The sequence below is a fragment of the Solanum pennellii genome, chromosome 4 (genome assembly GCF_001406875.1).
Source record: "Solanum pennellii chromosome 4, SPENNV200".
Taxonomy (NCBI): Eukaryota; Viridiplantae; Streptophyta; class Magnoliopsida; order Solanales; family Solanaceae; genus Solanum; species Solanum pennellii.
This window is the reverse complement of record NC_028640.1, coordinates 73,688,905-73,702,812: the sequence shown is the minus strand read 5'-3', so window position 1 is coordinate 73,702,812 and position 13,908 is coordinate 73,688,905. Positions and strand designations below refer to the sequence as shown.

Genomic DNA, 13,908 nt, shown 5'->3' with positions numbered 1-13,908 from the left:
ATAGAAATATCGAGGAGTTCAAAATTTAATTTTGGAATAAATTTGAGATAATTTCAGAAAAGGTACAAGACGGATTCAATTTTTCAATAATGACATATGTGTGAATATAAATATCTCTTATACACTATTATATATTTTTATATGCCTATATACATAATGTAACTATTGTATAAATATAGTTCAAAACGAGTTCAATTAAATGAATTCAAATGTTGTAAACAGCCTCTTTTTTAACAAGTCTAAAAAATAATCACTCACCATATTGATTTGGAGATAGGATTAGAAATTTTAACATTCAAAAAAGAAAATGAATAATAGCAACTTATTATGTGTAATTCTCCCAAAATTAGAATTAGCGATGGCAATGGACGGGGCGGGTGGGGTTAAGGCTACGTGGGGCGGGACGGATGTGAGGTGAGTTGAAGTGAGTTTATATAAATCAATGTGAAGTGGAGCAGGTTTTGGTATGTTTGATTTTATGTGGGTTCAAACTTAATTTAACTTTTTACATGTTATTGAGTGATAGAATATTATTTCTTGAGATAATTTCATTAAACCTATTAAAATATTCAAGCTAATAAATAAAAATAATTTAATAAAAATAATAAAATTTCTTGCATGTTTCCTGATTCAACATCTAAAAAATAAAATTTTAAGTCAATATCCTACGAAATTAGTACAACTTATGAAAAAATGAACTTATTTTTAGTATCAAACATAACTAGAAAAAAAAATATTAAGAAAATTATGTGGACGGATGGGACGGGTTAAAAATGAAAAGTGTTTTTATGCAGGGCGGGGCAAATTAAAAATTTTACGGGTTAAGCTCAACCCACACCGCTCCCGCTCTACACCGCCACATCGTCATCCCTAATTAGAATGGAGGGAGTAGCAATTATCACAAACCCATGGACCTATTTTGTAGACAAAATTAAAGTTTATACCCCAAAAGAGTGAAAAGAGAATCTAAGAGGGCATAAGTCAAAAACTACTGATCAGTCAAAAAACGCTCAACAATGGCTGCTCCGTTACTCCTCAGAGGTCTACCACTTCTCCGGCTTCGCTTCTGCTATCAGCGGCTGCCGAATCCTAGCTTTGTTCTACTTTCTCCGAGGCTGTTTTCAGTTGCTTCCGAATCGGCTCAGCCCTTCGACGACGCGGCGTCCGATGGGGACCAGACCACCGCCGTGCTAAGCGCCAAAGACCCGCCCAATTACCCGAGATGGAGTGACCCGGACTATCGAAAATGGAAAGACCAGGAAACTCAGATACTCAAAGATATCGAGCCCGTTATTTTCCTGGCTAAGGAAATTATCCACTCCGATAGGTCCGCTTTCTCCTTTACTAATTTGCTATTTTTGGGTGTCTCTAAATTTGATGTGAATGCCATTTTTAACTATATTGCTACGTAATTTGATTTTTCAGTATCATAGATAATGCACAACGTGATTAATATATTGAACTCATTAATTATCTAATACAAGGAATGATTTGTTCATCCTATTAGCGTATCAGGCTATTTAGTTCATAATTACTCATTTGAGCTTATTGTGAGTTGAATTGTCACTTCAATGCTTGCTTTGTGTTTGTTGAAATGGAATTGCATAATGTTTAGTTGAATATGTGAGGCAAGTGCGTGACTTAATTCACTTAACAATGGAATTTATGAGCCAAGTAAGGGAGATGGAACTATTGGTGAAGACAATGAGAGGCACTTTCCTATTGAAGGGGAAAAGTACATCGGCGGCTCAATGAAATCGGTAGATTAAAGCTAAAATATAACAAAAGGCCCCTAAACTTATTATATAAAATCTATATAATAATGACACACAAAAGATGCGCTTGAGAATTTCATCTGGTGATAAGAGTGTTAGGCGCATGCCACAAACTCTTTTCTATATAAAAGCATGGTATTTTAGTGGAGAAGGGTAGAAATACGGGGCTATTATACCGAGTTTCAAACAATTACGCCACTTGCCCCCTGAAACTTCTCGGTTAGAAAAAATGAGACAAAAAACTTATTTTCTGTTGTAAGAACCAAACATGAGAGTGAAATAGCTAATTCAAAGAAATGGAGTTGAAATTAGAAGCGAAATCATCAAAAACATGTAAAAGAAATGGTTGTACATAGAGAAGGAAACATAAATTGAAGAGGAAGGTAAATAAACTATTCAATTGCAAGAACAACAAGATACCCAGTATAATCCCAAAAAGTGTAGTATTGAGAGTAGAGTGTATACATACCTTACTTCTACGTCACATAGAGAGGCTGTTTTCAATCGACCCTTGGATCAAGATAAAAAGTCCATACAATCCAGAAAACGAAGTAATAGAAGTACAAGAAATAACATAATATGATAGTCAAACGACAAGACAATAGATAATTAAATATACTATTTAATTAATGAGGGGAAAAAATTACCATTATTTACTTATGCATCTATATTATTTGGTGTTTTACCTTTTCATTTTGGTCAAAAGTAAGTGGTGTTTTACATAATCAAGACGGAATTAATTTTATTTTTTTTCAATTTACCCTTATCTACACATTTCAATTCAAAGAAGTTTTTAATTACAATTTTTTGTAAGTACCTTAAGTATTTCTTCAAAGACATTTGTATGCACATATGATTATGAAATATTGCTTTCACAAGACACATGTACGTAATATTGTGTCATTCACCTCAAATCTCGCTCTTTGTACTTATCAACATGGAAAGATGCAAATTTAACAGTAAGTAGTTTCTGGGGCTGTGTCAAAGTCCAAAACGACAAATCATATAGACCACAGCGAGTACTTAATCCTATGAACTTAGAATAATATAGACTAAATTACCCTTAATAAGATCTTAATCTTTCTAAGTATAAAGAGCATAAGAATTTGAGGTGTATGGAATGCTATTTTGACATGTTTCTAAGTAATATGAAATAATATTATGTTAAAATCAAATGCCTTTGAAGAAATAGTGATAGTATTATTTAATGTACTAATAGGAAATTGTAATTGAGAAAAACTTGTTCACAATGTGTGTATTTTGAAGAAAAACTTAATACCTTCTTGATTATGTAAAACACCACTTATTTTAGATCAGTGAAAAGGTAAAAACACCAAATAGTGTGTGGATTGGAAGGTGTAGTTTGTTAAGGGATGTGCCAATAGCCGAAACACGAAATGATATTGACTTGAGAGAGCATGTTATATATAATGTTGTATTTCTGGTGCCTCTAGTATTTGGGAGCCTAAGACAATGACTTTATTTGCCTTAACCTTGAGTCGCCCCTGAAAAAGTATTTTCCTTTGATTCTTTAATTATTAAAACATACAAGTCAAAATGCAGCTGATCTGTAAATAGGAGGGTGGTATGTGGATAGAAGAAATAGCAGCAAAGTAGGAAGAGCTTAAGTATATGTGAACCAATTTGAGGTGCCTAAGCTGGGGTTAGCCAGTAATATGTTCTAAACCAAAGATTCATAGACACTTAGATAAATAAACTTATAATTCTTGCCCTGTTTAATTGGAAAGATAATGTGGAGTTGCTGGCTTAATAATCTTCCATAAATAATGGCGAGACAATAAGGAATCAACTTTTTTTTTTTGGTTGAAATGATGATTAGGAATCAACTACTTAACTTGCATTGTTTTTTTCTTGATTAAAATAATGATTCAACTGCTTAACATTTTTTTTTTCTTTGAAAAGAATCAACTACTTACTATCTCTATTCTGCTGCTAGCAATTAGAGGGAAACAACTTGAAGGTGTTTTACTACCAATCACAAGTTTCATGTTGGACACAGTATTCCTATAGGAACTTCTGATCAAAGAGTTTTCTATCAACTGCCATCTACTTCAGATATCCTTACGGAAATCTTTTTTAAATCAGAACATTGAATATCTTCCCACAAATAAGTGAATTAGACTAAATTCCTTGGTCCAAAATAAGAAGTGGTTGGTTAATTTCATAAATTTTATCGTGAAATGTGAAATACTTTTTATTTTTGAGAGAACATAATGTAATTGTCAAATGTTAACTCTACTTATTTGAAGTGTTTATTGGGTTTCATGCTTCTTCTACATCTCAAGAATCTACATCATCTTTTCAAAATAAAAGGAGTAGTATAATTTCAGATGGAGGTAGTAGTTTACATTTCTAAATAATTACACCTCAATTCAAGAAGTAAAAGCACGAAGTGGTTTCTTCCCATTTTTCCAAACCGTGGTGAATTGATTTGCCTTGTACATCTTTATTTAAAAAAAGAGTTACCCCGTACATGTGTTGGTGGGAGGTAGCAGTTATTCTATGTAATTAGTCGAGGCGCTCAAGTTGGCCCAGACACCACAGTATAAAAAAAAGGTGTGAAGTCCCCGAAGTCATGATAGGTTTGGAACTCACCAAGCCCTAATAGGGTGCCCTTACTTCTTAGTGATAGTTGGTCCCATAATGTTTTTGACCTGATTCCCCGTGCAGCTCTCTCTTACTCGGGTTGTTCTCGGACAGTCTAGGACCTCTAGGTGGATAATAGAATATCCTTTTACTCCTTCCATTTCATCTTTCTGTGATTTAATTGTGACATTTTCACAACATAAGAATGATCTCTACCAGTCTTAAAAGTTTTTTCTGTGACTACAGCTTCTCTCGCTGTGCGTGTGTGACGTAAGATATTTTCTAAGATTCAGCTTTTCCCGACCAACTTACCATATTCTTCAGGTCCTTTTGATCAATTCCATATTAGATATGAATTGAGCTATAAGATTATCATTGTTATGTCTTACTTGAGTTTCTCATTCAAGAAATTGTTTCGCTACATGGATTCAATTGATGGTTTAATGTATGAAATTTGTTAACCGGGAGAAATATAGGAAAAGAATATTATAGAATTGTTGTTGTGTCTATATCATTACATTGAGACCCTATTTTGTAGACACTAGAATACAATCCTTTCCAAGTAGGATACTATTTACTATTCCTATTTTCTATGTCTTCCTAACCCCTGTTCTAAATAAGATTGTATAAAACTATTCCTATTCCAATAGAATTGTATAAACCTATTCATATTCTAACATTAACGTTTTAGGGTACTTTGAAGAATCTGCATGAAAGCTAAGTTGCGAGGACTTTTCACTTTTGATGTCGACCCGTGTCGGATTCTCCAAAGATACACTACTTTTGGAGAATATGAGACGCATCCGCTGACATTTTTGAAGAGTCCGAGCAACATAGCATGAAAGAACTATGTCTGTTATAACCTGTGTGACACGGACCCATTAAGGAAAATATATGATCTATGTAGCAACTCTTTCCATAAGGATATTTGGTATTCACAAGGAAATGAACAAACCGAGATTCTTAGATTTGTCCTGTGGCGTGCAAGGATATTTCAATATTATAGTTGCTAGATCATCATGTTTTCATGTATGGGATATAAGACTCAAAAGAAGATCAAAATTCAAAAGTACATGAGTTTTGATTTAATAGTATGATTTCTAGAGAGTGGCTTATTTATTTTGCAGTGTTTTGTTAACTTCAAGAACCATGAGTTATGTGAGAAAACTTCTTTTCCTGATGTTATCACTTTATTTACAAAACCTGAAATTTCTTTTCCTGATGTTATCACTTCATTTACAAAACCTGCTAGAGGAGAGGATTGCAAATTTGTGCTGGATAGAAGATAAGTAATCATCACATGAATAACTAATACCCCACATAAAACTAACCAACAATAAAACAGCTGCTAATGGTTAAATAAGTCTTCAGACTAATGTGGAAGAGTTAACTTTTCAAGAATATCATTTCAATTATCACTCTTTAATCGTTATCAATTTCCTCTTTCGGTAGTCACTACCGCAGTAAGTGCTATCTAGGTTACTTGCTTATCACTGCCACTATTATACACTTCAATTTGAGTTTTAGTCCAATAATATACAAGAGTATTTGTGTTTTGTTATGTTTCATCTAAACCTTGGTTTTGGGTGATCTGCCTAACATGTTGTTTCTGTAGTTAGTGTCAAGTGAAGATAGAATGCAATCTTCTCTTCAAAAATAGAAATATCATTGTTATGGAACAGGTCGGTATTGCCCGAAAATTTTCAGTCGAAGTTGCTTTATTTGAAATGACTATAAATTCACTCTATTGTTACATAGATATGGGCTTCTTTTCTTTTGTTTCTGTCTTGTAGGAAATTTTGGCGCTTCATCTTCTACTATAAGAGTACTTAGTCTGAATGTTTCTTGTCTGCAAAGGCTTCATCCTAGTGCTAAGTCTTATCCTTTTTCATCGTTCCCAGGTATATGGATGGAGAACGTTTGACAGCAGAAGATGAGAAAATAGTGGTAGACAAGCTTCTTGCTTATCATCCCCATTCTGAAGATAAAATTGGATGTGGCCTCGACTCAATTATGGTTGGTCATATAGTTTGATTAATACTCTTGTTTTTTGATTTCTATCAATAACTTTTACTTAAATTTCTTTTCAATTGACTGAAAAATGTTGGTAGAGATGGATTTTTTCTTTTGGTTTGTTAGTTTAGCCTTTTATCACCATGTTGCATTACAAATTATGTTAATCTCAAACTACATTGAGCACTCACTCAGTCTGGTGAATAGCATATGACAGGCCAATCTGAACTATGGATCTACAAAAGTGGAAGAGTGTCTTTCCTTGTGAATAACAGCCTTCCCTTTTGTCCGTAGTAGAAAGCTTTGCAAAACTGTACTCCACTTAATAGAAAAGGAACAATGTGATGTGTTCCTGAGAATGACAACTTATGCGGATTATATTTAATTTTGAGGGGAAAATGTAAACCTATTTGTGATCATTATTCTACTTCATGCTAGCTGTTTGCTGATGTAGGAGTCAGGTTCTTGACCGAAGTAGCATGTAAAGAGGCAGTACTATGTGGCTGGGGTGATTAAATTGTTTGTTATTGAGTTGACTAATAGCCTCTATTTTGTAGGTTGATCGGCATCCCCAGTTCAAACGATCCAGGTGTCTCTTTGTCGTAAGATTGGATGGTGGATGGATAGACTTTTCCTATCAGAAGTGTCTTAGACAGTACATTCGAGATAAGTACCCTTCTTATGCCGAAAAATTCATAAAAGAACACTTCAAACGTGGTAGTTGAGTTTTATTTCAAACAGCCTCTCCTCACATAAATACTAAAGTTGGAAGTTGTTGGCCTGTAAGAGCCCTATGGTGGGTCTTTCTCAATGAAGGAACAAGAAAATGACAGGATCTTATGAATGCTTGGTGTGCGACTAAAGGTGTTTATGGATTAAATGACCAACAAATGACTCTCTGATACTTTTAGTCAATGTGGTAGATATTAGTTGACCAGAGCAATTCAAGTTTTATTTGGTGGGAGAATAAAGCTGATGGAAATTTAAAAAAAAAAAGTACACTTCCATAGTAATTAGATGGCTCTGCTTGTAATGTTGACTATCACTCTTTTTTGGTGAATCACTGTCTCTATCTTCTTTAATTTCTGAAGGCACATTACCTGGCATAGTGGCTTGCACAAAGTAAAACTTACATGCTGACCTTGTAGCTAAAAACATTAGCCTGTATTATGTGACCACTGCATTTATCTTTGAGTAAAGATAAATTATACTTTGCCAAGTAACGAGGGTAGTATAGCAAGTGTTTGTGCTGGTGTTAGGTAGCAGATACTTGATAAAATAGTCGAAGCTCGTAGAAAGAGAGTTTGTATACTTTGGAGGAATAGTCAAACATGCATTATGTTTCTCAGATTCAATCATGCAAAGGGAAGTGTCATGATTGCCACTGAACTCATGCTCACTTGTACATCTCCAAAAATTTCAAAAAAGAAAGAAAGAAAGGTAGCATGCCTTTTACACTTTTTGACTGTAGGTTCATGTCATGTGCATCAATTTTGGATTGGGAAAAATAATAATATCACTTTTATCAGTTTCATAAATATGAATTGTGTTTGTGTGAAAATTAAGAAAACTAGCTACGGCACTGTTTGTCAGTACATAGTGATGGTCGAAGTAGAATTCGGGTAAGTCAAAGTTGTGCCAGCTTTGCATGTTACTAGTTCGTTGTTTTGGTGACTTTGCCTTGCCAAAAATCATCTGGTCTAACCTTCTTTTTTTATATAAAAATAATAATGGTGGTGTTCGATTCATCTATTGTATATTTAACGATTCTTCTCTTATTTTTCTTAATGGTTCGGTTTAGTTTGCACATATTTCTACAGTTTCTATTATGATGGTGTTCCGTTAAACTTTGCGCATATTGCAACTGTTCACTGATTTACTACTATTATTTTCCTTTTTTTCTAATAGTGTTTGGTGTTAGATCATTAACTATTACTTACCTCTTGTTTTTTCTAATAATGGTGGTGTTTGATCGACTTGCACATATTTCCCACAATTCTAATGGATTTACTATTATACTTCTATATTTCTAATAATAGTGTTGGTGTTTTATTTAGTTTGCACATATTTCATCCGTCCTACAAAATAATCATTTGTCCGTTTTCTAATATTGATGGTGTTTAATTCAACATTTGCATATCTCATATCATCAATACAAGTATCAGATAACTTATTAACGAATGCTTAGACATAGGTTAATGACATTACCTTTTGCCATACTGCATAGCTCTTAAGTTTCTATCCTCTTACTCTTAATTTAGTTAAGTGGAAACATCAACTTAGCAATTTATGATATATATTATTAGTGATAATGATATGGTTTTTAACTTTTAATGGTGGTGCTATAATGTAAACAGACTGGATAATTGGAGCCTCACTATTTGATTAGATGTTGTGGGTCCAAAATCTACAAGTAATTTTTCTTTGATGAATCCTTCCAGCTGGATAGGAAATCTATCCACCAGATCAAAAATCTTCTGCGCACAATCTTTATAGGATCTTTGAGAGAGACTAACACGTACTATAAACCCGCTTGATCGTAAAACTTATTCGCTTTATTTAAAGATCATGTTTGATTATAAAATTTCTAAGTCAATTTGAAAATCAGTTTATGACTCTCTATTTTTAACTTTTGAATTTGTATTTAAGTACATTCGAACGTCAGTATTATTCTCAAAAAAAAATAATCAAACACAACTTAAACAATGTACATAATCAAGGTGTTTTATAACGTTGGAACAAAGACTATTCCTTTTTGTGTTTTTATAAAAAAAAAAATTATGGGAAAACGGGAAGTATATTTTCCTCTCCCAAAATATAGCAGTATTATGTATTGGGAGAGTGAAATAGATTTATCTTATACTACGATCTTCTATATAATATAATTTATGATACTTTTTCATGTCATATATAAATTAGAGTTTTAAATTCCATAAAATTGTATCTGGAGTTGATATTGGTGATTCGTCGATACTCTATTCTGACTGTAATATAGTACTCAGTGAATTCTGTCAATTTTTTTCTTTTAGAATGAGAGTACTTAACGAGAAAAAAATTTCAAAGCAATGGAGCAATGGATTTTTATCAATCAATCCAATCCCATCAGTTTTTCGTAGTCTTGTATTTTGATTATCGCATTATTAATTTGTTATTGGTATTGTTTTTTTCCTATATGCTATGTGATGTTTCCCTTGTGCTAGTTGTATCTTTGTTTTTCGCTATGTTCTTTGATATGTGTTATTTAAATTGAAAGTCTTTAAAAACAATGTTTTCTTTTACTTTCGTGAGATATGAGTAAAATCTACGTATATTAAATCATCAATATTTACATGTGAGACTATACTGAATACGTTATTATTATTGTCATCGTTGGTCCCATCCCATCAGCTTATCAAGAGTATGTAATATAATTGTCATGCAATTATATTGGAGATAATATAGACTATAGTGCGTCGTCCCTATGAGCTTTTTAGCCTCTGTAGAGGCTGCTCTTTTGATTATTCAGTAAACAATATTTTGAAAAGAAAAAAAGAAGTTCAATTAGATTGCAACTATAAGGTTAACTATACATTGTCATTATAAATGAATCCTTGTAGCGTCGAGTTACTTAAAAGATAATTATATTTAATTTACTTCTAAAAGGTGAGATTAGTAACAAATTGTACCTAATATAATCTATTAATTACACACACAAAAAAAAAGAGTGTACACTAATAACAAATTGAAAGTATACTAACATTAACGTATATTAATAGTATAAGAACTGTTTGGTGTAGTCAATATATTAAAATTAATTTTAGAAACTTTAATTTATGATGTCTAGATTGAAGTCTGATGACCTGTTTTTGGCAGTTTGACTGCCAAATTTATGTCACACGACCAAGAACATGAGTTGTATGATTTCTGGAGTAAATTAGTTTATCAATCATAACCAATAATTTGAAGAAATTAAACATTACAAGAGTAATAAATATAATCCAACAAATAGAGACGAAAAAAATAAAATAGTGATAATGAAACTACTAACATTAATGAGATCACAACTAGAATCAATATGGGTCGTAGTGCAACATTGATAAGATTTTTTTTATTCTTAATCATAAGATTCATGTTCGAAATTTAGATATGAAAAGAATTACATTGGAAGCATTACACTCAAATGATCCATACCGCAGTCCGTAATACAAATTTAATTAAAGCTTCAATACGTACTCTAGACATGGAAGGAAAAATAAGAGATTACAACTGGAGATATGATGTGAAACAACCTAGGTCACAATAAATATTATCACCATATTTACGTGCACCGTCTGGTGGAATTTCAATATGAAGAAGAAAAGTACACGAAATTAATTGTTTTTTAATATTCAAAGGAGAACTGATAGTTGAATAAAAATCGTTTGGTTAGTTGATTAAAAGTAGTTGATAAATATTAAATGTAAAGGTATTTTTAGATATTAAAATTAATTTTATGTGTTTAGATAAAAATAATGAAATCAATGGATTTTGTTGAGGATGTATCGAGAGAGAAGTAGAAGAATTGGTTGGTAAGCAAATTAAAGATCGGATAAATTTAATTTTGAATATCTATACATGCAACTTTCTAATAAATAGTTCGATATAAAGTCGAAGATAAACACATTTGTTTTTATTAATATGACTGCAATATATGTAAAGATATTTATGAAAAATATAAATTTTACAATACTTTTACAAAAAAAAATTCATGAACAATGAAAATAAAATAGAGATATGGTATCCTTTAGAAAAATTATTTTTAAAATATCAAAAAGATTAGAGAACGAACTATTGAAATAGAAGAGAAAGATAATCTCTTTAGGATAAATCGTAAGAGAATTAGTCAAATATATACTCTCTAAATATTATGTGCTGGTTTGTCCATGATTCTGAAAAATTGTTTGAACATAAAAGTAATATTATTTTACGTAATTCAATAAAAGTTATTTTCAGAAATTTTCTGAAATTCGAAAAACTCAAAAAATATATTTGGAACCAAAAAAAAAAAATACTATTGTTAAAGTAGAAGTCAGTACTTTTTACCTAATGGGTAATTGGTGACGAACCAAATTCACTGCTGTCCATGCCAATGACCTACCTAACCATTGGCACTGACCGTATTTCTTTCGTCTCAATATAGTGATTCAATTTTATAAAAATTACAAATATTATCATTCAGTGAAATTCAACGTGGAAAAAATTTGAATTTTGATAGAGTCATGGAGTAAGAAATTCTGATACTTTTTTAAATCGATTAAAAAAGATATATAATACTATATAAATTGAGATAGAAAGAATAAAACTTATCACATCGCATTCATTAACTCTATGCATTTAGAAACTGGTCCTTACCTCAACAAGTTCTCTCCTAAAACTCCTCGGCTCGTTGATTCAGCATAAATTATTCTTACAAAATTATCACATATTTATTTTTAATTAGAAGTTCGAATTCATATAAAATTAATATTTTTATTATAGATCGTTTTATTCCTGTGTTAGAATTTTTAACGTATATAAATCTAAATTTAATTAAGCCTCAAAAACCAAAAAAGAAAAACAGTCAATGTAACTATAATCTATCTAGTCTAGTTTCATGCATGTCAATACAGTACTTACTTTATATTTGTTGCATGCATGTATAACTTTCGTTACATTTTTAACCAAATATTCAGAACTTATAGCATTTAACTTCTGAACATATATCACCATTTACCTATTGGTCTGTATTGTCTTATCTCTTCTGTGATATTTCTTGATATATAGTACTCCACGTATTTTTTAGCAAAATATGAAAACACCTCTAAATTTGAGTAAACTATTAGTTTCATCCACAAATTATTAATAGTTTATAAAATACTTTTGTGTTTGACTTATAAAAGTTAGATACACTCTTTATGTGCATAAATGTCATAAGAAATGGTCTCAAACTCTTATATGAGTATGAAATCTTTAATGAACAATAGAGAAAAATGTTCAAAAAATTTCTTTACTTGGCGAGAATTTAGGAATGTATATCACTCATATTGCAAGATATGAAATGTATTTAAATTCAGTCGTTAAGTAAAAATATATTTTTAAACTATCAATAATTCATAATGAAACTAATATTTCACATCAAATTTAAAATTATTTCCAATACTTGTGCACAAGTACCCCTCAACCTATGCCCGAAATTCGAGAGACACACTTATACTATACTAAGGTCATATTACCCCCTAAACTTATTTTATAAGTAATTTTCTATCATTTTTCGGCCTACGTGGCTTTAGCTTGAAAAAAATAATCAACCAGCGTTGAACCCACTAGATGATGGCACGTAGGCGAAAAAGGGTTGAGAATTATTAATAAAATAAGTTCAGGAGGGTAATAGGACTTTAGTATAGTATAAGTGTGTCTCTGAGATTTCGGACATAGGTTGAGAGATACTTCTGTATTATCCCTTATTTTATATCTGAGGTGGGGGTGGGGTGGGGGTGTGTCCAGCTAAGCCAAAGTCCTCGGAGAATGAGCCATTGAAAGAGAGGAGGGAAAGAAATGGAAGAAAAAAAGCTAATAAAAGCAAAGGAAGAAAGAAAGCAACTAATCATACCAGAAATTCAGTCTCTGTTGGAGCTAAAATCTTCATCTACAGAATTCAAAATATAAACGCACTAAAAAGGTAAAAATATTCACACATCTACCATTAGATATACATTTAAAAAAAATATTCCCCTTAGTGTTTCAATTTTCAAATGACATATTCAAGATGACAAAATCAACAATTTTTTTATTACATTTACATATCTTTAATATTATACAACAAGATATTTATTTTTTTTACTTTTTATACTCCATATCAAATCAAAGTTAGACAATTAAATTGAATCAGAAAAAGTAATATTATACACAAGTTCATTTTTCAACGAAATAGGTTCGAATAAGTCCCTTGTGCCATTAACACGAAGCTATTAAATTGTATCGAACCTTATCTTACATCCCTGCCACAAGTCCACAACATGTACATTTGCATTTATTATGTCTCTTGTAGTTAATTAAATTTATACATACACGTATATTTTTGGCAAATACATCTACCAATTTTCCCTCCTTTATTCTGTTTCTAAAAATATGCTGTCTTGTTCTATTCTCCCAACTAGTCTACTTACACACACATTATTTTACTTTCAGCTTTATTTGTACAAAAAAGAAGTTACAGTGACAGAGACAGTAAACAAAGGCATTGGGAAACTGGAATTCCTTCTATAATTTTGTTTGGTGGCATTTTACACTTGACAATATATTGGACATGAAAAAAAAAAAATCAATTAATGACTATGTTAGTGTTAAATAGAAAGGTTGCTTCATTTTGTAAGCATAATTTATTGAGGTTTGGATATTGTCAATGGAGATATATTGCAAATGTTTATTTTAGAATTTAAAACATGTTTGAACGCTTAACTTTTAGATAAAGATGGCAACTTAGCTACTTCAACATAATATCAGAGCGAATCAAATT

At 31.5% G+C, this 13,908-nt stretch overlaps 1 protein-coding gene across 1 annotated transcript; it reads left to right on the top strand.

Annotated features, from left to right (window-relative positions):
* Positions 1-927: 927 nt before the first annotated feature.
* LOC107015794 (protein DCL homolog, chloroplastic) lies at positions 928-7,503 on the top strand. The gene is made up of 3 exons (XM_015216206.2): positions 928-1,327; positions 6,284-6,398; positions 6,953-7,503. The coding sequence occupies exons 1-3, from the start codon at positions 1,017-1,019 to the stop codon at positions 7,118-7,120; spliced, it is 594 nt and encodes a 197-aa protein (XP_015071692.1). The 5' UTR covers positions 928-1,016; the 3' UTR covers positions 7,121-7,503.
* Positions 7,504-13,908: the final 6,405 nt, after the last annotated feature.